Below are 23,758 nucleotides of genomic sequence, written 5' to 3'. Positions count from 1 at the left end.
GTATGTACTGGTTCCCCATAGCCAGTGACAGAGAGAGCGTGTGCAATTTACGTGAGGAAAAGCATCGCCCTTGGAGGCTCGCAGCAGTAATGGTATCGCGTGTCATGGGAACGCACACAGTGCGCTAGCTGACGCCACTGGCTGTCAAAATCTCCTGGAAGTCTGTATGGTATCGTTCATATGGTGCCAGGTGTCTCAGCCCCCTGCAGAGTGTAAAGCACTAGGGCAAAAAAATAACACTGACAAGCCTAATTGCATTGCCCACAGCAAATTAAGGTAAAAAGACCAAAAAACCCCACCAAACAAACAAAAAGCAAGGACTGCCCGCTGCCCAAAGGTGAAAAGCAAATATCCTTCAGTTCAGTTCATCTTAATCACCTTAATAGCTGCTAATAAGACAGAGAGAACAAACGGTCACTTTGTTGTAACAGGGTGCAAGGGAAGAAAAGGCAAAGGAATAACATTAGGTCACTTCTCCAGTTCAGGTGGGCTGCAGTTGAGCCCCCCGTACTGCACCACAGCTGGAACTACCTGGGTCACTTTCTTGGCTCTCATGTACATTTAAACTTGCTCGTATATACCCTCCACGTTCCATTTGTTGAAGGGGACAGGCCTGATGTTCCTTACCATTAAGCTCACTGAAGTGAGGCACCCAGGATAAGTGGATAAAGATTACTTTGACAGAAGAAAAACCCGCGTGGGCATTAATGACCATATTTTTTCTCTCTTCTGTTTCATCCTAAACAACAGCAGCATTAAGAGATAGAAACTCTTACCTGGTCAGAGGCCTCGCACTCAGACAGGTTCCTCCAGGGCAGCGTCGAATTCTCCTTCAGCAGCCATGTCCCCTCCAGAGTACAAAACCGGTACACCTGCCCATGCAGCACTGCCAGAAGCAAAACAAGCCATAAGCTTAATGGAAGGAGAGCTTGCCTGCAGGACAAGGCATGCAGAGCAGTCTGAGGCTCCATGTGACCTTTCTTCCTCACTGATGGCTCTCCTAGATGGAGGGAAAAGCTGCAGCGTTGGTAGAGAAGTGCTTCACCCGCATCCTGCCTGAGGCTGTGCAAAAGGACCGGACCGCCCGTCTTCCAGGACAACTGTTAACTGCAGCAGCAGCTACAGTCTGAAGTAGTTGCTGCCATCTTTGTGTGTACGCATTTCGCAACACGCACAATATCTAACATTTCAGCAAACTGGAATTTGAGACACACAGATTTTGGAAGCGTTAAGCCTCAGCTACAAAATTCACAGGGAAAAGGCACAGAATAAAGGTACTTTCACCACTCCCCCCTCGCCCCCACCAAAGAAATAATGCAGACCAAAAGACAGAGAAACCTCAGAACAGGTAGGCTAACACAAGCTCCCCAAAATGGAAATACCTATACATACATCTGGGCCACAAAATGAAGCCATAAATCTTTGCCTAAACTACCCATGTACTCTTTTATTCTTTCTGCCTGCATGTTTGAATAACAAAACCAGCAATAAATAAAAAGCCTTTCAAAAGCAGTTAGCAGTTTGATCTTGTAAAAGCAGGTAGGATTAAATGGCTCATAATAAAATTACATCAGACTAAAGCACCAAATAAAAGCACAAAGGGGAAGGAGCATTCAACTGTAGAGTATCAAAAGAAACCCTGTCTCTGGTGTCTAGAGTATTAGGGAAGTCTAATAACTTTTATTGCTGCACATAAGTGACCTGGAGGGGCCTCTGTGTCAGAGCAAAGCGAGAGTAAGTGTTGGCTGCTGTGCAAATGAAGTTTCTTACTAACCACATCTCTGACCCAGTAAACCCACCAATTCCGCGTTAGAAGCTTCCTCTGAGAAAGCAGTGCTGGGTCAGTCGCTTGAACAGCGTTAGACTCCACACAGGCAACATTACGGACACTCACCACGTCTTGAGGCATAAGTTGAGTTAGGAGGATTCAGTTCTACACAGGTATTAAAATACAATCTCAGTTACAGCTTTTGCTCAAACCCAGCCTTGCCTGCTGCAGCCTCATCCAATTGTCAGCTCCCTCATTATTGCAAATCAGAACTTGCATTTCCATTCAATGGGAAAATATTAAAATCTATTTGAAATTGTTACAACCCAATAGACTAATTTGCATATTAGTTGACAACTGGTAATTTGCTTGATAATTGTCAGCAGTAGACTAGTAGTAGGCACTCTAAGTGAAGAATGGTGTTTTAACAGACGTTCAGCCATTTCTAATGAGTATGCTAAATGGTAGCTGATAATGGTTTTGGTAGGCATAGTCTATTTGCTTTTGTTATTGGTTTAATTAATATACCAGTAAGAGATAATACAAAGTTATTTGATATTATATAAAGATTAAGTTAAGCCTCATGGAGGCTTTTCCTTACCATCAAGGATATCTGTGTAAGTTTACAGAAAAACAGGAGGAGAGATTAGGTCAGCACGTGTAACATACATGTTCACATCCATTAACTGTTAAGAACATTTTGTTCTTGTCTACTGCCAGTGCCAACCACTTCCTTTGGTCCAAATGTTGCTACAACGTTAAGGATATGTCACCTGTTGGGGGGCAGCAAACAGGAAAGTATCATCCCTGCCCCCCCGATTAATGGACAGCAAATTGAAGTAACCCATTCAAAAGATACATTCAAAGGCAGCTCTAGGAATCAGTAAGCATTCTATTTTAGAAGCCAATGAAGGAGAAAGTCCAGAGGGTCAAAGGACTCAAACTCAGTCTGACTGCCATTGCATGAGCTGTAACCAAGAAGTATTACAAGACAAAATTATTATGAGAAACAATCTCTCACAAAAAGACATTCCACTATATTCCTAAAAAAGGAAAATCTTGCAAAAGGAGAATTGATATAAAACCAAAAACACCCACGCAACACTATTATTTCACATTCCCTGAAACTCCGTGGCTCTCCCCCCACGCCTCCAGAATTTCTTACTGCCAAGGCCTAATTGGGATTAAAGCTTAGCCTCAGTGTATTTATTTTCTTCCCAAATCATCGTGGCGCATTTTAATTTTCTTTTTATTGGTAACACTTGGAGAATGGAAGAGTTTACAGTAAATGAAACATGAAATTTGCTATCAGACAGAAGGACAAAGCAATTCATTTAGGTATGAAGAAAAATGAATGTAACTAATACACTGGGAAGGAGAGGTCCTACTATGCCTAGGAGTCACAAACACCCAAACTGGACTCACAGCTCGTATGGACCTCTGGGTAGCCACAAGTCAGCTGGGTCAGGTTTTGGCAGCCTCACTGACCACCAAAACAGTGGTGGGTCAATACAGGACCCAGAAGCAACTGAAAACCAACTGGAAGAGCTTTAAGCAGCAAAAGAATTAATTGAACCAAAAATTCAAAAGGATGAGACTGCATACAAGAGTGTAAGAGTGTAAATGCCTGGTCTATGGAATAATTTATTAACCATGCTGCTTAAGATAGACAAAGTTAAAGAAAATGTAAGACTAAGGCAATGTTGAGCTGTTGGTTGATAAATGGAGAGATGCTCATGCAAGAGTTGAGAGAATACATAAACTGTGACATGAAAGGAGCGCAGGGCTGATGTACTGCAGGCAGCCAGTTACTCTCAGGAATGTGAAAACAAGTCTTACCATTGTAGAAATAGATTACTTTCAGATAGGTGTTGAACATCACAGAACCCACAAAACACCATCAGAGGTTTGCTATAGGTATTGTGAAGTGCTTGGTGATGGATACACACCACACGCGAGACCCTTCATCCCCTGCAACTGAGGACATCACACCAGCACTATGCTGGACCCATGAGGTAAATCCAGCCTGTGGGGTGCTGACATCTTTGTATGCTGTGTGTTTAGCCACAGAAGCACCTGAGAAAAGGAGGTCCAAAGCCACAGTCCCACAAGCCTTCACTCAGTTTACTCACTGCAGGACACACCTTCAGAGCAGACTTTCCTGAAACTGTATCATCCTGCAGCCACTCCTGGTTTCCCTGTTTCCTAGAAGCACAAGGCAAACAGTTTCCGTCTGCTCATCCTCTGGGCAACAAGCCCCATCACATGCAGCCACCTGCTACTGCCCAAACAGGCTGTTAATGACTGTCAGCTCAAAAGATGATACCTTACCTGTAAGCTCCTCCCTGGCATTGCCTCTCTGAAGAGGGGCACAGAGCAGTCTCCATGCCAGAAACTCTGCCCTGGTGTGTCAACAAAATAACCAATAAAAAAACCTGAAGTGTAAAGTTTAGATCTATGCTTCATATAGAAGCTGAATTCTCATGTTTGCTTAGTGAAAGCAGTTCCAACTAACATCGAAGGCATCTGCTGGCTTTCAATCAGAGATGTTCTGATTCAAGCACTGGAAGCATCTTACTATGCTTACTGCTCAGAGGAAAGCATGTGGTTTACATTAAAGCTACCTACAAATGTTCTTAAAACAGTATTTTGGTGTTTTTTCCATGTAAACCTCTTATGACTCCCTCTCTGTACAGCTGGTCATGGCTTAGGATGGCAGAGGTCTTCAACTTCCAAAACGAGTAAAGGGATAATACTTGTACATGTTCTGTTTTTGCCATGGGACCAACCACTGAGAATCTCATTTCCTTCAGCTTTCACATGAATCCCTTGCTGGAAAAAAAAAGTGTTATTAATACATACTACCTATAGCGTGCTTGGATGCTGGCAGAAGGACGACGCGCACGCAGCTTTCCCCTCAACTGCTGAGCAGTTTCAGCTTCTTGCTTGAAGGTAGTTAGTCAGAGGTGATTCACATTTATCTGTGCCTGAATTCTGCAGAGTGACTCAGGCCCTCTTACCTTTAATGTAGTGCAAATACCAAACATGCAGTGATCAGCTTCAGTTCTAGCAGACCAGCATGATAAACAATCTTTTTTTAAAGTTCGAGTGGTTGCCATCACCTTGCTATCCTACAATGACTTTTTCCTGTCTCCTAATGCTTTTTGTTACCTTATCCCCAGTGTTTCAAATCTCACCTATTGTTACATTCCAGAATTGGCAATAAACGTCTGCAAACAAGCATACAAACAAAAAAGTCTACAGCTAGTGAACAGGGATTCTGATTACATTTAACCTGTAAACTAAATTAATTCACTCGAAGTTGCACAACCTTTGGAACAGCAGCTTAATGAAGCCAGATTATTTGAACAGTGTCAATCACACCTCATTAGAATTACATGTTAAAACATGGATTGATGCCCAAAACTCAGTCTCCATAAACTGATAAAAGAGAGGAGAGCCCAACAGTTAGCACTGAAGTTAGCGACATTCATCTAGTAGTCTGAGAAGCCTATAAATTAAATTAAATCAAATCAAATCCTGCAACTAGCTAAATACTTTCATATATGGAGAAAGCATTATCATATGGGCAGCAGGCTCATAAGCATTCCCTTATTAGCTCCCTTTTACTAGAAATAAAACCAAATTAAATTATTTTTCTGCTTAAAACAACCAACCTGATCTGCATTTTACAACATCAGGGTGTCAAGGTCGATGTGAGATTACTCACCCAATTGTCTCTGAGGATAAACTGGAACATTATTCATTGTAAAAACAAATTACAGCATGTCCTACCCAATCAATTCTATTCAGGCAGAGAGATGAGAGAATGAGAAAAAAAACCCAAGAGAAGCCACAGTTTTGCCTGGCTACTGCATGTCAAGTATTACAGACCTCTCCTCTGTTAATACCTCTTGCTATTTCCAACAGGAGAAGTGTTTTGGAAAAAGGCATCATTTTTTTCCGTAAAACATGGACTCTGTATTACGAGAGCATCACAAGAGTCTTCAACCCAGACTGCTTTGATCCCGAAACGAGCAACTTGCCTTTTGATGGGGAGAACAATTTATCAGAATTTAGGAGGTTGTGCCCCCATCAGCAGCTCCGTTCAGCTATCATTTAGGGTGACAGCAACTGCTCTTCTGAAAGGAGCCGCTCTTGGTTGTAAAAGCGTGTCACAATCCCAATCCTGGTGCTGCTTACAGCAAAGAGAGTCTAAGCCCAGGATTCATGCACTTGCCCACAAGTGTGCAGCTGGAAACATGACACTAGGAGCAGCCTGACCACAAAGCCTCCAGGGAGCAGAAGGAGATCCAGCCTGCTCTACTGTCCAAGAATCCCATTTATCAACATGCGCATTTATGCTGGGCTCACTGCCACGTTGTCTGAAATTATATTACCTCAACAGGCAGTTTAACTATGAGCACTTTATTTAGTACCCCTTCCCACTATTCCTCCTCTCTCATATCATATTAGTCATCCCAGCTCTTTTGCTTTAGTGATAAAAAAATAATTGAAAAACTGCTATGGCTTGCCTTCTGCCTTGAAGGGAGAAAGGCTGGTGCTCACTTCAAGTTCTTGCAACAAAAAAGACTAATTTTCAATTATATTCTGTGGATGAGAGGTGGGAGAAACAGATCCTAATGACCCTCCTGTGAATTTTCCCCATCACTAGTTTCTAGCTTGATAGATCCAATAATCTCTTAGAATAAATAAATAATTACAGCAAAGAAGAGTGACAAAAGTGCCATGAATTCACAATCCTACCCAGAGATGGATGTCAGCTTATGCAGACCTAACAAATACCTTTACATGGTGCAAAGGAAAAACCAATTAAGTGAGCACAGACCATACCATGGGCTGTGCAAACCCACGCTGCTTGCCCTGGAAAACCTCAGCGTCTGGATGCTGTGCTATCTAAGCCACAGAGACTGCATATGGAGATGATGCCTTTTAGGATATTGGCAGAATACAAATCCTTATTTAACAAAAATAGTCATTTTGGAATGAAATTAGCACAACATAACTAAGCATTCAAGAATTGGGAAGTGTGAACTAAATAACCTAGTTCCCCCCAATAACACTTTCTACAGTCATACATTTTTTTCCAGCAAAACTCACTGTTTATTCAGAATACAGTCTAGAGGGAGTTCATTTAATGGGAATTTGTTCATCCTTGCCACTGTGAGATTTCAAGTCATATTTAAGCATACTGATCCAAATCTATAACAAATACAGTATTTCCCTGTTTTGTACAGTCCGCTCAAACACCACCAATTCAGCTCTCCAATGAAGACAAAGTGCTATTATCTCATATGCATACTATCCAAAAAATAAAGAGCATATTCTAGTCACATAGTAAAGCCAGATTTATACAACAAAGAAAATTGCGCAGCCACATTTGTTCTGCATGGCCATCCAGTCCTCTGAGTGCAGAGACCATCCTTGCCAGCTCTGCAATATCTTGCCTCACTCAACATAAACTCCCACATTTAAAGAGGCAATGTGCCTGGTGAGAAAATTCCCCTTTATTGCATATTTCACAAGCAGATCCATTCTGCATAGTGAAGCAAGCAGGTATCTGTAGAAAAATTATAGAATATAGCTTCAAAATTATAGCTACTTGTGTGATGGTGGCCAATAAAGGCTGTGCGAGCAAAGAATACCATGCCAAATCATAAAGCACTCATTAAGTTATAACCTTTTACATTCTGGGGTAGGAGTTAATATCTCATAAAAATTAAAACATCTTACTGAAAAACAGTACCACTTTTTAACAGAGAGTATCCCCCTAAAAGGAGCCAAACATTTCAGCTGAGTAACTTGTGTTGAGAAGCAGCTGCGTTAGCTATGCTAGACCACACTGAAAAACCAACATAGCTTTTTGAAATATACTTCAACAAACAACTCAAAAATGTATGGATGTATGTATGCATTAGGTTTAAGAGAGAGCGTTTATGAACTATAAAAGATATGTGAATTAATGTAATAAAAGAAAACTGTTTATGACAAACGAGCACTTATGATAATGGGACAGGTTTGTGAAGGTCTGGTAAGATACCAAAAAGCACCATTAATAGTTCTGTTTAGAATGCATAAAAGGGGGTCGAAATAAATTTATTGCAACAACCAACGTGATTGGAAGCATAATGCATAATAAACACGTAAAAACCGTGCTAAGATTTTGCATTTTAAAAGTTATTGGATCAGTTAATGTAATTAATACAAGACATCTCATTACAAGGTGTTAAAATGAAGCAAAAAATCATACAGTAAAAAGTCTAAAGTAAAAAGGCAAAAGACACAACCAAAGTCTTCCTAGGGCAGAGGAAGAAATCTATTTTACTACGCTCATGCTCCAAGGACTTATAAAAAGAAGGAAAAAACAGAAAAAACACACACAAGCAAAACATGCAGAGAATGAAAGAAAAAGCAGCCAAAAGAAAAGGGAACAACTAAGCACGTCATTAGCATATTGCTCGCTGAGCTAAAGCAAGGGAAAACATCTTTGGGAAAAAACAACCAATAACTAGTGCATTGGATATCGAGCAGGGAGAGGGATATACACATGCAAATAAACACCAGTTGTTTTGATTCAGCTCCTAAGCAAAACAAGAGGCTTCGGAAGATGCAAGGTAAAAACAATGCCAGGCGCTGCAAACAAACTGCCGATCTTCAGCAGTAGTGAAATTAGTGGTACTTAGTTATCCTCAAGAACAATGATATAAAGCACCAATGATTCAATAATCCTAATTCATCATCTCTCACAGGACAATTATAAAAATAAGCAAAAAAATCCTAAACAACTGGAAGCTATCAGCACAAGCTCCTGTGAAGCATCATAAAAAGGAACCCAAACCATCAAACCTCATTTAGGGATTGCTATAATTCCACAAGTATTACCCACTATCCATGGCAAGTAAAGGAAGTGGATACTTCAAAGCAGAACAAATACAATAAAGCAGCTCATGCATTTCAAAGAGTGAAGACATACATTTTTATTGATCAAGATGTGCACTTTGGCATTGGTTTAAGGCTTATTACCTCTGTATATGTGAACTAAAGCATCTGAAGCTGCGAAGAAAAATTCTATCAGCTGGTAAAGGCTTTCCTACAGACATCGCTCTCACACTCTCTGTAGACATGGCATTACAGATATAAGCTTAATCTGCATGATAAGAAGTAGCACTATGCAATAAAACCCCAAACCCAGCTAAGCTCAAGTGTAAGAAGAAACATAGCCCTTCATTCTACTGCTCAAGACCCTGCCCTATACCACATCAATACAGCCAACGTGCTTTGGCAGTGGGTTTCTCTGCTACACAAGGGGATACTGATTTTGAGTTTCAAGCTTGATAGATATATCCAAACACTAACACTTCTCTGCCTTCGCCTTCTACCCTCACCCTCTTTTGTCTCCCTCCTTTGTCCCTTTCCTTCTAGCCACCATCACACCATTCCTTGTTCTCCCCTGCTTGGATTCCCCTCCTTGGTTATCCTCTTCAGCTTTATTCCTACAACATGCCCTGTTGCTGCAATGCTTACTTTTATGTTGCTGATGTAGCTACCCACTGCTGAGCCTTCCCCTTCACTTCTCTATTCCCCTCTCAGCTCCTAGACTGACATCCCTTTCTCCAACACCATTGGAATTAAACAAAATTGCAACCTGACTCCTGGTTCTCATATCTCCTTTCTCACCAGTCCATTCCTCAGCCCTCCTCATTGCACCCTAATAGCTCCTCCTGCTCTGGTCAAGCAGCAAGGAGGGTGAAATCAATGCCTCAAGCACCTTTGCTCACCAATTGGAGCCTACAATGGCCTGCAAGGGCATGAGTCAAAAGCACATCTGGCTTGATGGTCATACAGGGAGAAAAGACCACTGCTTCGCTCTCACGTGGCCTCTGGAGACTGCAGATGCAAACTTCAGGAAGCACAGGGAACACTTATAGGGAATTCACCCCCATGAGAAGCAAGAAGCATATTGTCTCTGCCATAGGAGCAGCTTCTCATCCACATGCTGAAATGCAGAACAAGGTTTTGAGAAAATGTTCTTTAAAAACATCAGCCTTAACACATTCTCCTGTTGTGTTGGATTTCAGCCTGTAGTTGTTTCACCCTGGCTTGAGGCCAGATGCCCAAAGCCGCTCTATCACTCCCCTTCTCAGTTGGACAGGGGAGAAAATATATATTGAGAGGCTCAGGAGTCAAGATAAGAACAGGGAGAGATCATTCCACAATTTGTTATGGGCAAAACAGACTCAACACAGAATAGAGGAAAGAAAACTCTAATTTATTGCACTACACTACATACCCAGTGAAACCAGAGTCAGATAACGAGAAGTGTGGCCAGATCTTAAAGCCCCTCTTAGCAGACATAACTTTAGACATGATTTGTCTCCCTTCTCCCCCTGCCAGGGTGGCATGGGGGAATGGGGGTTTCAGTCAGTTCCTCACAAGTTGTTTTCCTTCTTAGCTGGAGCAGACATTCCTCACACTCTTCCCCTGCTGAAGTGTGAATTCTGTTGCAGTTTTGCATAGTTGGGTGCTGGGAGGGAACAGGGGCTGTGGAAGGCGGTTGTTGTGAGGAGCTGCTGGAATTCTCTGCAGCCCCCAAGTGTAAACGTCAGACAATTCAAGACCAAAGTCACAGCTAAGCCAGTCAGAGATGGATTCATAGCGCCTCTGCGAATCACATACAGGAGAAGAAAAACCTGGAAGCAGCTGCATTTTGCCACAGAAGGGAGTGAGAAGATGCAACAAGGAGTGCAGACACCAAGGCTGGGGATGGGGGAAAGGAGGAGCCCCAGGTGCCAGAGAGAAAAATATCTCTTCAGCCCGTGGAGAAACCCATGGCAGAATGAGCGTTCCCCCCCCTACACCCCGCCCCAGTCCATGGAAAAGGACGAGACCCCACCTGTAGCCCATGGAAGGGCTCCACACTGGATGGAGCAGGTGCAGACATATAGAAGATGCTGAGACCCTACATTGGAACAAGCCCCTGCCAGCACTTAGAGCCATGAGGAGAAACAGAGATAGAAAGATGAGTGAGGGAGAGGTTTGCACCGAAACAGGTTTGGTGGGAGAGGCTGGTGACCCCGCGGAGGCCTGGGACTGACATTGTGATTTACTACTGCTGGCCAGAGCAGTGATCCACAGCGGAACAGATGATGAAGCCCTGGGGGAAGAGACTCACTTTGGAGGGAAGATCCTTTTCTCATAGGTGGGACCCCACAATGCAGCAGGGGGAGGATGGTGTGGAATGAAAACAGCTCATGAAGAAGTGACAGAGAACCCCATTTCCCCAGTCCCTGCAGCCCGAGGCCACAACAGGAGGGAAGAAGGGAGCAAAAACCCTGACTAAAGTGTGCTAAGGGAGAGGTGGGGGGAAAGTTGTTTTAAGATCTGGTCGCGCTGCCGACTCCAGTTTCAGGTTTTTTTCAGTGTACTGTAATAAATTAGGCTCAAAACAGTGAAGGAAAGAAAACTGGTTTTGCCCATGTAGTTGCTGACAGAGTGATCTCTCCCTGTCCTTATCTTGATTCCTGAGCCTCTCAATATATATTTTCTCCCCTGTCCAGCTAAGGGGAGTAATAGACTGACTTTGGTGGACGTCTGGCCTCCAGCCAGGGCTAAACCACCACAGGGTCCCACCCACAGGAGACAGTCCTCCACAAACTTCAAGAGAGAGTCTTTTTCCATGGGGCTTCAGCTCTTCACCAACTGCCCCAGCATGGGTCCCTTCCGTGCAGTGCAGTCCCTCAGGCCCAGATTTCTCCAGCCCGTGCCCCACGGAGTCACAAGTTGCCCCAGAAAGCCTGCTCCAGCATGAGTCTCTCTCCATGGGCTGAAGGTCCTGCCAGGAGTTTGCTTCAATACAGGCTTCCCACCAGGTTACAGCATCCTTCGTATGCCTCCACCCACTCCAGTGTGGGATCTCTGCTCCACATCCCTTTCCATGGGCTGCAGGGAAGCAACCTGATTCAGCATGGTCTTCTCCACAGGCTGCAGGGAAATTTCTCCTCTGGTGCCTGTAGCCTCCGCCTCCTTCTTCACTGACCTTGGTGTCTGCAAAGTTTCTTACATCTTCTCGCTCCCTTCTCTGGTGGCAAAAAGCAGCCACTTGCTGGTTTTTTACTCCTAAATATGTTATCACAGAGGTGCTATGACCATTGCTGATTGACTTGGCCTTGGTCAGCAGTGAGTCTGGCCTTGAATCAGCTGGTGTTTGCTGTGTCTGACCTAGGGGAAGCTTCTAGCTGCTTCTTGCAGAAGCCACCCCTGCAGCCCTACCACCATCACCAGAACCTTGCTGCTCAAAACCACACCACAGTCAAGCAAAGTTCTGCAACCTATGTTACTAAATACAAGCTATAAAAAAATAATAAAAACAACCCCTAACAAGTTATTTTATTATCAGAGGCATCACCATTCTGTCAATAACTACTGGAGTGGCATGGCCTGAGTTGTGTGGTTTGGTGAGAAACTGCATTGTGTATCAACAGCTTCATATATTTTTGCTCTAAAGTCCTGCTAGCATTGTTATATTTTATCTTTCTGTTATCTTAGTAAACTATCCTTATCCCAACCCACGGGCCTCTTAGTTTCTTGGTTTTGGGGTTATTTGCCCCTTCCTTTTCCCTTCCCTTGCCTCTCACACACACACCCCCCCCCCCTTATGTCTGCAGTTATGTCTGGATTTCCATTACAAACCCCATCTTTATACTAATCTCCAATTCTTATCCTATATCCTAAAGCTGGGACCCACCCCCAGTCTAAAAATGAGGAACTGTTACAGCATTTCCAAGGTAAAAAAATTTCCCCAAGTTTCTCATTGCATTTTTGTTTCCACCTAATTTTCATTGCTTGAAAGGTATTTGGACAGATACAGAATCCTTCTGACAAACTTTTCTCTTGCCAATGTCCAATCCTTTCATTTAATATCCACTGCCAACCCCACCTCACATTTAAAAAAAAACTTGAGAGGGCCCACTGTCATTCATCAGCCACACAAATGCAGCGTTCTCCATCCTTTTTCCTTTTAACAGAATGACTGTGTGGGTAATTGTTGATGCCCTGCTTCATTAAGCTCCATGACAATTATCAGGCAGGTTTTGCATGTGGAAGCCAGTTTTCTGCTTTCAGAGGAAATATGCTGATGACCACTTGATCCTTTTCTTGCCCATTTCATTTTTGCTCATTCCAACTGTCAAAAAGTAAATTAGTTCTAGAAAGGTCAGATGAGTCTGGCCAGGCGCCAACCACCACTATCATTATTATTGTCATTGAACTCGCCATGGACCCAGGTTCTCTCATAAACACACTGCCCAGAAAAAAAAAATTGCTCTTATTCAAAGAAAAGTTCGAGTGATGTATGAGAATCCTAATACTTAGCATTTCTAGCATGTTTGAGGATGTCAAAATGCATAGCAGGGACCTGTATCTCTCAGGGAATATCTAGCCTATCACAGAAAGCTCTCATGGGGAAAGTTACCATCAGAACACTTGAGTAGAAAAGGACAATGCTGCACAATAAGTAAACTGTGTGCATGATTAACAAGAGTTCACTGCCGCACCAGAAGCATATTTGTTCTTTAGGAACACACAGAGGCCAGATGCAAGAGGAGCATTTCCCATCATACAAAGGTGAGCTGCCAGTGATCCCTGAAAAAGGGATGAAGTGTGCTGTCGGTCATATGGCTCTTCTAGCAAGTTGCTCTCCACCTATGTTGTTTTACAAGCAGGCAATAGTGTTTTATCCCATCTTTAGGACTCGGGGGGAAAAATACTAAAATCAATACTTTACTAATAAGCAACATTTAAGTAAGCCAGAAAGATAACTTGTTTTCAGCAAAGCATTTAATTACGTAGCAAGCACAATTACTGTTTATTCAGACCGTTAATTAGTTCGGTTTACCCTTTGTCCACTATAATAAAAGCCTGCAAGTTCTTAAGTGCAAGTTACACAAAGGTTTGAGGTCCCTGCCTAAACAGAGTACAGTTACTGCAAACAGATAAAAGCGGGTAGTTAATGTATACTTCAGTTATGCAATACCTGTAATGAGAACGCTGACGAAGTTTAAAGTAATTGGTGAGCTCGAACACATCTGTTGGAAGCTGGCAAGGCAGAGAGGTAGCCCAGTAGCTTCCTTGCAGCTAGGTGTAACTGTGTATTTCTAACTTAAACATCCTATTCACAGTCAGATCACCTGGGGACAACTTCTCAAGCTGTGGCAGAGGAGATGCAGCTATGTCCCTGCAGAGGTGTGCCTTGATATCCTTGACACTCTATCTCAAGGAATCACTTTAACAAAACAAAACCATTACAGTTATAACTGAAAAATTGCTGGAAAACATGCAGTCCTGCCAACTACTCTAACTCCCACAGACACAGTTATAGCAAGCCAGTATCCTACAGAAAGGCTGCCCAGCTTTTGTGCTACGCCCAGCAGCGCAGAGAAGTAAATTCTTCCTAGAGGGCCTCAGGCAGATAGATTTGTACCCAACATGAATATGCAGCTGCTCGCAGCACCCATATATGCACTTCAATGCCTGGCCACGTGCAAAGTCCCCTCCTGTTCCTATCACGCATTTGACGAATGATGCCCATATTTCGGTTGCAGCACCAGAGCATACAGCTTTTCACCATCCCTAAAGGCAATCACATATCTCACCCTAACTGAAAGTTTGTAAGCCACTGCTCTCTTGCACATATCTTGATCTGAAGTTAACCAGTCATTAAAAAATATTAAATATTTTTTACACAAATAGAACTGATAAAACAGAGAATGGCATTGCCACATGGTCTGCAATAGATGCATGTTCATTATTCTGAATAATCTGTTGATTACTTTTAGAGTTTTTTTCTTCCAATAGTTCCTATATCTACCCTTGAGATGAGCAGCAGATGTTCCACAGTTCTCTGGTGTACTATAAGATGAAGACTAACAAACAATAGCAGAGGTGAACTTGAAAGACTAGGCATTTTTTTAAGCAAACTGAGATTGCTAATTAGCTTGAGACAATTTTTAGTGCAACAAAGTATAAATTTTTAACTGCTTATGAGTTAGGAAATCAAAAGCAACATCTTTCTCACTGAAAAAAGGTCACACCCCTTTCCAGCATTACTGGGAGCTTTCTGTAAACTTGGTTCTATTAGAGTAAAGAAGGAAATAAATATAATGAGTGTTTAATCATCTTTACCATATCCAATATTTGAAGTGTAATTTATTCTCTTGCATGTTAGAAGACAAACAGATAGTTTAGCCATGTGGTCATGTAGCCATCTGCTAACTCTCTTGGGTTTAAGATATCAAACTAAAAATGGGATTATTAAATAAAAAGCAAGATAAATTAGACCAGCAAGTTTTAATCTGGTTCCCTGAACCAAATGTGCCGGCCATGCATACACTTCAAAACTGTCTGAAGGAAAAAACTCATACAGAAATCGTCTTCCTCAGCTGCAGGGATTTCTACAGGCCCCTCTAGAAGGCAACACATACTGTTTGGTCTGCCTCATACAGGTGAGGGTGGCATTTCACCACCCCAGCATCATTACCCATAGGAGGTCTCAAGCAAAAGCAAGCATTCTTGTCTGCTTTTTGCTTGTGGCACTACGTCACCCTGCCCCAAACTCTCTCCCCCAACAAGTCTGAATAGTGCTCAAAGATGGGCAACCCTCTGGAAAGGAAAGAGGACTAGGACAGTGGATTTAATTCTGCAGCACAGCATGTGCCTCAGGAATGCAGCTATTTGAGCATCAATCTCCCATGACCCCATTTGACAGGTGTGTGTAGGGATGAAGACACTGAGTCACTTCCAGAAAAAAAGTGGCTGCAGAAGCTTTTCTAGTTGCCTGCAGATAGTCAATCCAGAAGACTGATGGGACCATATTGCTCATGGAGTTTGTGCAATTTGAGCAAGACTCACAGGTGCAGATAGACGAAGTTGGTTACATCACTTCCCCAAACCAGTGTCCACCACCAGCCTGCTCCTCACCATGCTGCCACCTGCCCAGACTGCGAGGACTCCGCTATGGGGAAGACACCCCACCACTAATCAATGACCCAAAATCCCTGCTGATGCAGAAGCCTACTGATAATCCTTTCTCAACAGGGTCATGACATGGTATACCATGGACACAAAGCTGCTGTGGTGACACCCTGACAAATACAACAAGGCGCTCTGTCATTTCTCAGCCCTTCTCCTTGGTGGGCACAACAACCACAGATTGGATGTCTCAGATCCCAAACAAAATCTATTTCAACACTTCTGCTTCTGCTGCTTGTTTAGCAAGGGAATAAGAACTTCAGCGTTGCCATGCATGATGCCATTACAGCTATGTACATCTACAACCACAGCTTTTGGGGAAGGGAGGAGTCCCCACAGGAAGGGAGATTTAGGGCTTGCTGCATTGATGATTTAAACAGTAGCCAGAACAAAGCTAGAAAGTAATGTGGGGTGGTGACTGTGCAGACAATTTCCATCCTCTCTGCTGCACCACAAGAAGGTTTACCTGTATCTCAAAGCCCTAGCAAAATTGCTATTAAGAAATGTAAAAGCTTTATGGTCAGACTGGTAACCTTTGGCACTTGACAGTTCTGAGGTAATGGCCCCATTTGCACCCAAAGCCTCACACAGATCCTACACCTACCCAAAAACACATCAGTAAAAACAGTTCTGTCACCAGAGAGGGAAGGGGGAAATGCTGGAAAAAGGGTCTCAAATGTAGGTTACAGTCGGAGGAAAAGGGAAAGAACTGGCCTGAATGTGTCCTTGCACCAAAAGGTACTCTGGAGCAGCAACCCACCTGTCTCTGGTCTTTTCTGCATTACCACACCCCACGCATGAAGGTCAGTTCGTGCCATCTTTGTGGCAAAATTGTGTGAAGTACAGCTGTTGTCCCAGATCTCCACAATGCTCTTCAACTTACTTAATTTTATCAGACTCTGACTACATCTCCAGTAGCCAGAGGCAGCCACAAGGTTCCTATCAGAGGTCATGTCTGATAGTACTGTTAAGATTATTCTGCAACCAGACGTTCAGGTCTTTCATGTCACAGGCTGAAAAGGTATGTCATTTCCAGGGGTCCTCAGGCTGTACTCTGCCTGGTCTTCTGGGAGAACAGAAGAGCAGGTGTCACTATTGCAACACATAATGTAGTAAAGACAGCATAATATAGAAAATGAGTTTAGGAGACAAGTGATTCCAGCTAGAGCAAGTGACACTGGAAATTATTAAAGGGAAGGATTTCAAGCTAGGAGAAAGATGAATCTAGTGAAGAAGGGTCCAGATGATTTTGAATGGAGATATAACATCTACATCTGTGTTAGTGCAAGTTTGCAGCCAGCCTTTGTGCAGCCCAGTGCATATAGGAGCAACTGCTGTGGCTACTGTTAACATAACTTGTCTGAAATTAGTATCCCTGGAAGGTTTTTTTTTAATTAAAAAGGATTTTGTGCTATTAAACAATAAAATATCAGAACCCCAGAGGAGGCATAATTGCAACATGAATTGTGCTGCTCCACAGTTTCCAAATCCACATGGTGTTACTGGCAGCTGGCCTTCAATTAAAAGAAAGTAACAAGAAAATGCACACAGCCAGTGACAGTGAAGTGAGGTGCCCACCATCCCTTAAAGGGCTACTACTCCCCTTGGAGGTTTGTGCTCTGACTGGACTTTGCAACAGCTGCTGCCCACATATAACCCGTGGTAATCTGACTCCCCACAATGTGGATAGAAAAATATACAAAGTTTACCTAGCATTGACTTCAGTGTTACCAGAAACTGAGTAGGCTTTCTGGTTTTCACTAAAGACAAGGTTTGGTCCAAGAAATGAGATATAGGGGAACAAAAGCTTTAACTCAGTCAGCCAGAAGCATGTGAAACCTGCCTTCAATAAGCTTTGGCCATGGTCCAAAATCAGTGCTGGAAGTTTCACAGTAGAAATCCTTCTAGCAATAACCTCCCTCCTGCTACTTCAGAATCTCCTCGTGAAGATCTGCCCAACACTGGGAGTTGTGTAAGAATAAATAGAAGCAAAACAATGAGCTGGAGTGAAATACAGGTTTGAAACAGCTAATTACAGCCTTTTCAAAGATGTACAAGTATGCTATTAGAGGTAAAAATACAATCTTGCTTTAACAAGGTTTGGTTTGAGGTTTTTCTGGGAGGTGTGAGGGGGAAGGTGGCAGAAGTTAAGCATGCATTTGTTTTGATAAGTGAAACACTTGAAATTCATATTTTCAAAGCACCACTTGGAAACACAGCTCTTCCCAAAGAGAAGTTTCACCTACATGATTCTGAACAGAATGCTTTGACCAAAGTTTGATTCCCCTACACCTTCTGTTTGCTCCACTATCACTGCTTTTCATTGTCCCAAAGAGTTTCCCCAGCACATGTGCAAAGCTGTTTTATATAGCACTAGAGGGACCTCAATAACTATGAACTCCTACCATGCAGTCACAGATCAGCAGTGATTTGGCTTTTAATTTGCTACGATACCAAACCCCCATGCTGTGTTGTAAGGCACATTAGCCACTTATTTCTCATTCCAGTGACAATGGTTTAACCTGCCTTGAAGTACAGGTTACTTTAAACCTCAGTTCCTTCAGTGTGATACCAAGTACCCAGATATAGCTATGATACCCTTATTTCACAATTTCTTCTTGAGTTAGGGCAATAGTATAACAACCAAAATACTTGAACCAGTTAATTGTTAATATGGGTGCAATCACACCAATCAGGAAACTGATCTGCAGGGCGGTGGGGGATGGAGAAGACTCAAAGGAATAAGAAAACCCCTCTTCACATTTCATTCGGGTGAAATTCCAAATTTATTTTGCTCCACAGCTCCACAAACACTGAGTTTATTTAACAATGAGATGGAAAAGAGGCAGTTGTGAAGTGTCACTGAAGAAACATGTAATAAACTAACCTTTGGCCACATCCCAAAAGGGCATTGACTACTCAGTGCCCAGTACTTCAGTATGAGCTATAAAATAGCTCGAAAAAGTCACTTTTAATTTACTTGCCTGTCACAAAAAAAACCTGTAGCAGTACATGGATACATGGTTTTGAACATAAAATTTTGGTCTACTGTTGTGATCTTTCTTTAAACCAATTATCACAGGCATATTCCCAGCCTTCAGAGAGTCCATCCTCACAGACAGCGTGCCAACACAGTTCAGCAGGACTGCTTACACACACATGCTAACACAAGAAGAAAAAGTCTCAGGCTCAGCATTTCTAAGATCTGACACACAAGCAGGACAGTATTGATTGTCTCTGCTGTATTTTACGGGCTGCCTTAGCAAGCAGCACTCTCAAAAAGGGCAGAAGACGAATGTTGCCATCACAAGGAGAGTGATGCTGCGAGACAAAGCCTTACAAGTGCACACATTGCTTCGCCTAAAAGACCCACAGACTCACCCTCCATGATCTTGCATCTCCGTACACCCACAAGTCTGAATAGACATACAGCACTAAGAACATCAGCTTCAATTTCAAGTTTTGCAGTGAGCAGATTCCCATCTCCCTAGAGGTTCTCTCTTCCATCTTCAGATAAATGAGCAATCCAAAGACCTGGAGAAATTTTACTACTGAACCCATACCAGTAACGCAGGCAGTGATTCTGAAGCAATCATGTTAGGAAGCAAGAAAGTTACACCTCACTGGCAGCAAGTAGACACAAGAACCTGCTAACGTCCCCTGGGATTGGGCTAGTGATGCAGCACATACCTGTTGAGCAGGTAAAAACTTCTCCACGTAATTTTTGGCTTACCAGTCTGCTAAGCAACCTGCCTAGTTACACCTGCTGTTGGGATCTGCAGTAGGTCAGGCTCAAGACTGATAACCAAGGCAAGAAGAGTTGGAAACAAGCAAGAATAAAAGCTGTTAAAGTCTAAGGTTTTAAAAACCTGTAAATATATCAAGGAATGCTCCAGCCTTACAAACTCTTCCCATATAAATTCTTTCCTCCACCTCCTATTCTGGCTGATACCAACAGAAAACCGTAACATTTAGCAGAAATTTATTACCAAGACTTATAACTAAAAAAAAAGAAACAGAAAAATCATGAAACAGACAAGACTGAACAGGGACTCTAGAGATGTCCTAGCACAGACCTTGTTCACAACTAGGGCAAGTTACTCAGGTCAATGTCCAGGCCAGCTTTGACCATCTTCAAGGACAGAGACTCCAAATGCACTTTGGGTCACCTGTTTCAGGTTCTTGACCAAACTCACAGTAGAATAATGACATGTGAAGGAAATTTCCTATATTTCAATTTGTGACCATACACATTGATAACCTCTGTGTCTTTCCTTCTCCAGGCTGAATGATACTGAGCTGAGCACTGGAATAGGCTGCCCAGGGAGGTGGTGGAGTCTCCTTCACTGGAGATATTCAAGACCCGCCTGGACACCCGAGTGATATGTCCTAGGGAGCTGCTTTGGCAGGGGGGTTGGACCCGATGATCTCTCGAGGTCCTTTCCAACCCCTACAATTCTATGATTCTATGATCCCAGCTCCCTCAGCCCCATCTCATAAAAAACTACTTGCATGCCTTAGCAATCTTCTGCTGGACGTACTGCAGCATGCCCATGTGTCTCACACCAGGGGAGCACTCCACATTGTGGAGGGGAAGGATGCTCTTCCTAATACAGCCCAGGAAGCTCTTGATGTGCTTCACTTAAAGGCACACTGCTGCCCCTGCTGAGCTTGGTGCCGTCATGACCTCCAGGGCCTTTTCTACGAAGCTGCCTTCCAGCCACTCAGTACTGGTGCATACAACAACTACTCCTGAGAGGCATGACTTTCCATTTCCTTTTGCAGAAATTCACAGGATTCCTGTCACCTCATTTCTCCAGCCTCTCAACAACCTTCTGAATGTGGTGTATCAGCCACTCCTCTGTTTTGTATGGCCTGCAAACTTGCTGAAGGGGCACTCATCATCCAGATCATTAATAAAGTTGTTAAACAGTACTGATCTACTACCAAGCCCTGGGGTACACCACCAGGGACTGATTTGCAGACCCACTCTGTGCTGCTGACTGCAACACTATATGCCCAGCAGCTCAGCCAGTTTTTAGTTAATCTCATTGTTCCTTTGACAAACTGCTGAAGTGTGGATGAGACAATGAGGATGTAAGTGGTAGACAGTGTCAAAAGCCTTACTAAAGTCAAGCCAAACAACATCTACTGCTCTCCCTTTATCTGCCAAGCTAGTGATCTAACCATAGAAGGCTATCAGGTTTGTCAAGCATGATTTCACCTTCATAAATCCATGCTGACTACTTCAAATCACCTTCTTGTCCTCTATGTGCTCAGAAACAGTTTTCAGGATTATTGGCTCCATCATCTCCCTGGGGACTTACACAAAGTCAACCACATATTTCCTCAGATTCTTCTCATTGTACTTCTGGAAGACAGCGGTGACAGTTGCTTTCTTCCAGTCCTCAGGATTCTCTCTCAATAGCCATGACCTTTCAAAGATAATCAAGAGTGGCTTCAGCTCACTCAGCATACGTTACAACATCCCACCAAGTCCCATGGACTTGTGCATGTCCAGTTTCAGTGTTCCATAATCTGATCCTCCTCTATCAAGGATAAGTCTGCCTTACTCCAGACTTCACCACTGAGCTCAGGAGCCTAGACTGCTGAAGGCAAATTTTACCATTAAAGGCAGTGGCAAAGGTGGTAGTTAGTATCTCTGTCATTTCTCCATTCTTTGTTGCAAGATCCTTCTGTCTCATTCACCAATGGATCCAAATTTTCTCATATCTGTTTAGAAGCCCTTTTTATTGTCCTTCACATCATCACTTGTCAGATTATAAATGGGATGGAGCTTTACTAATCTTATCCTTGAATGGATCAGTGTTTCTATATGCTTCCTAGATCACCTGCCCCCGCTTCCAACTCTTCTACACCTTTTGGGGAAATGGCCAGATCATAGAGATACTCATATTCAATGCTTGCTCCATCTCAGTACCCCCTTACAAACAGTATTCAGTTTCAAGTGTTTCAATTTAACTCCAGGGGACTTCTGGGAGTATGGTGTGATGTCCACAAGCAAACTTCTTATGCATTTGAAAACCAGACTCCTAATTAAAAGAATAGCTATCTTAAATAAGTAAGCTTGGCTGAAGCACTTCATACTCAATGATGACCTTCACTGACATGTTTTGAAGATACTTCCCAAACAAGGTCTCTTTTTTTAATTTTCTCTATTTTCATCAGGTGAAGAGATGGAAGACCTGCAGTGCTAGAACCCATTTCAAGTTCCAAGTAGGGGGCTAAACAAGAACAAGCAATAAACATGCTTTATTGATTACTGTAAATCACAGGGCATCCAATTTCCTATTGCTCTAGGTCTTCCATTATAAAGATGTTACCTCTTCATTGTGGCAGCCCATTAGCATTCACTTTGAACATGAGTCCACAACACATCACAAAATAGTATCAGGTCATGGTAATACAGGCTCCTAAATTGCATACTTGGAACCAATACAAGCTACGTGTTTTATATTAGACAATGAAAGGCCTCCTTGTTCTATTTCTATTCTTTACAGATAAAGCAGTTGAGGTATATGCACAGTATACACAACAAAGCAACACACATCCAGAGCTTTAACGACTCTGAAGTACTTTTGCAATCCTCCCTAGCAAGTGCTTATACAAAACATTACCATTCTTGTCACTGAAACAAACACTGTTTTCAGGATAATTATTATTTTTAAAAAATTATTCCCAAAAGTATTAAAGATATTGCACATTCCAAAAATTTATTAACCTGCAGTATTGTGCTAAACCTTGGCTCTCTCTAGCAGTGATGTTTCAAGTGCAGTTGAAAGTCAAATAACCATGCCCAGGGTATTAAAGATTGTAGTAAACACTTTTAGAGGAAAAGTTAAATCCTGAAGTTTTAGATATGGAAAGATTAGCATTATTGGGAAAAATTCTACAGCATCCAATAATTCTGTGTCAGAAAATTATGAGACAAATATTAATTGAATATAGTTGTAAAAGCTTGTTTGTCCATTCTGAAAACATCACATCTTTATTAATAAATCTGAAGAGGATTAGCAAACAGCACTTTAACTTCAAAGTTTATCAAATTGGCAATTACTATCAAGGCAGTTGAGATAACACAAGACATACAGAAGATAGATACATGGACACAGTAGTTCACCTGGTAGAATACAGAGCAATATGTTTAGGGATGGGGAAGTCACCCCAACGAAAGTGTTCAGCACAAATGAGACCGGAATAAAACTGCCAAAGCATGCAGGTCACTTTGTAAGGGTAACCAAGTGGCAGCAGGACCCTGGGACACAGGGACAGAAAGTGTAGCAGATGATCTCTCCCACACAAAAACATCATGGGTGCCCTTAACCACTGAAGAGATCATTAATGTTGGTTCTCATCTCTTTCCTTGAAACACTAGTACAAAAAAAAAAATGCACCAAGTGAAAACAGCAATCCAGATTCAGCAATTTTGTTTTAGAGACTCACTTTCCAGACAAGTTTAAAGCTTGGCCAGAGAAAAAGTCTTTGCAACCTCTGACATTGCCTTCATCTCACAGCATCCTGAGAAATAAGTTTATCTTGGGACACAGCATAAAACAGTTGCACCTTAGACCATTTGTTTACCCACTACAGGACCACCTAGCACTTATCTTTGCTACTTTTATCTCAGTTTTCCAACTACACCATTATTATTGTTTGGCAGTGTTCAACAAACACCACAGTGCTATTTTAATAATAGTCACTACTGTTTAAGCAGCAAAAACAGATGAGAGCACAAAAATCCACACTAAATGCAACTCCTTAAGAACAATCTCTTCTCTCATTTTCTCTCACAAAATAGATAGAGAGTGTATCATATTAAGCCCCAGTTTTACTGTTGAATTGCAGAGAACTGACTGCAGTCATGACATTTAAAGCCAATTTTATCCTTGCTAAGACCGGGCAAGGAAAACATGGTTGGTTTAA

General features: G+C 42.5%; 1 protein-coding gene across 1 annotated transcript in view; it reads right to left on the bottom strand.

Annotated features, from left to right (window-relative positions):
• Positions 1-23,758, bottom strand: part of GLP1R (glucagon like peptide 1 receptor) — a gene marked incomplete at its 5' end in the record, with an annotated part of 88,753 nt that overhangs the window by 29,281 nt on the left and 35,714 nt on the right. Inside the window, one exon of the mRNA XM_084261089.1 lies at positions 777-886. Within this exon, the coding sequence (XP_084117215.1) occupies positions 777-886 (110 nt within the window). The remainder of the gene's footprint in view (positions 1-776; positions 887-23,758) is intronic.

Source organism: Gallinula chloropus (genome assembly GCF_964237585.1).
Source record: "Gallinula chloropus genome assembly, chromosome: 3".
Classification (NCBI taxonomy): domain Eukaryota; kingdom Metazoa; phylum Chordata; class Aves; order Gruiformes; family Rallidae; genus Gallinula; species Gallinula chloropus.
The sequence above is the reverse complement of the archived record's forward strand: the minus strand, read 5'-3'. Positions and strand labels throughout refer to the sequence as shown.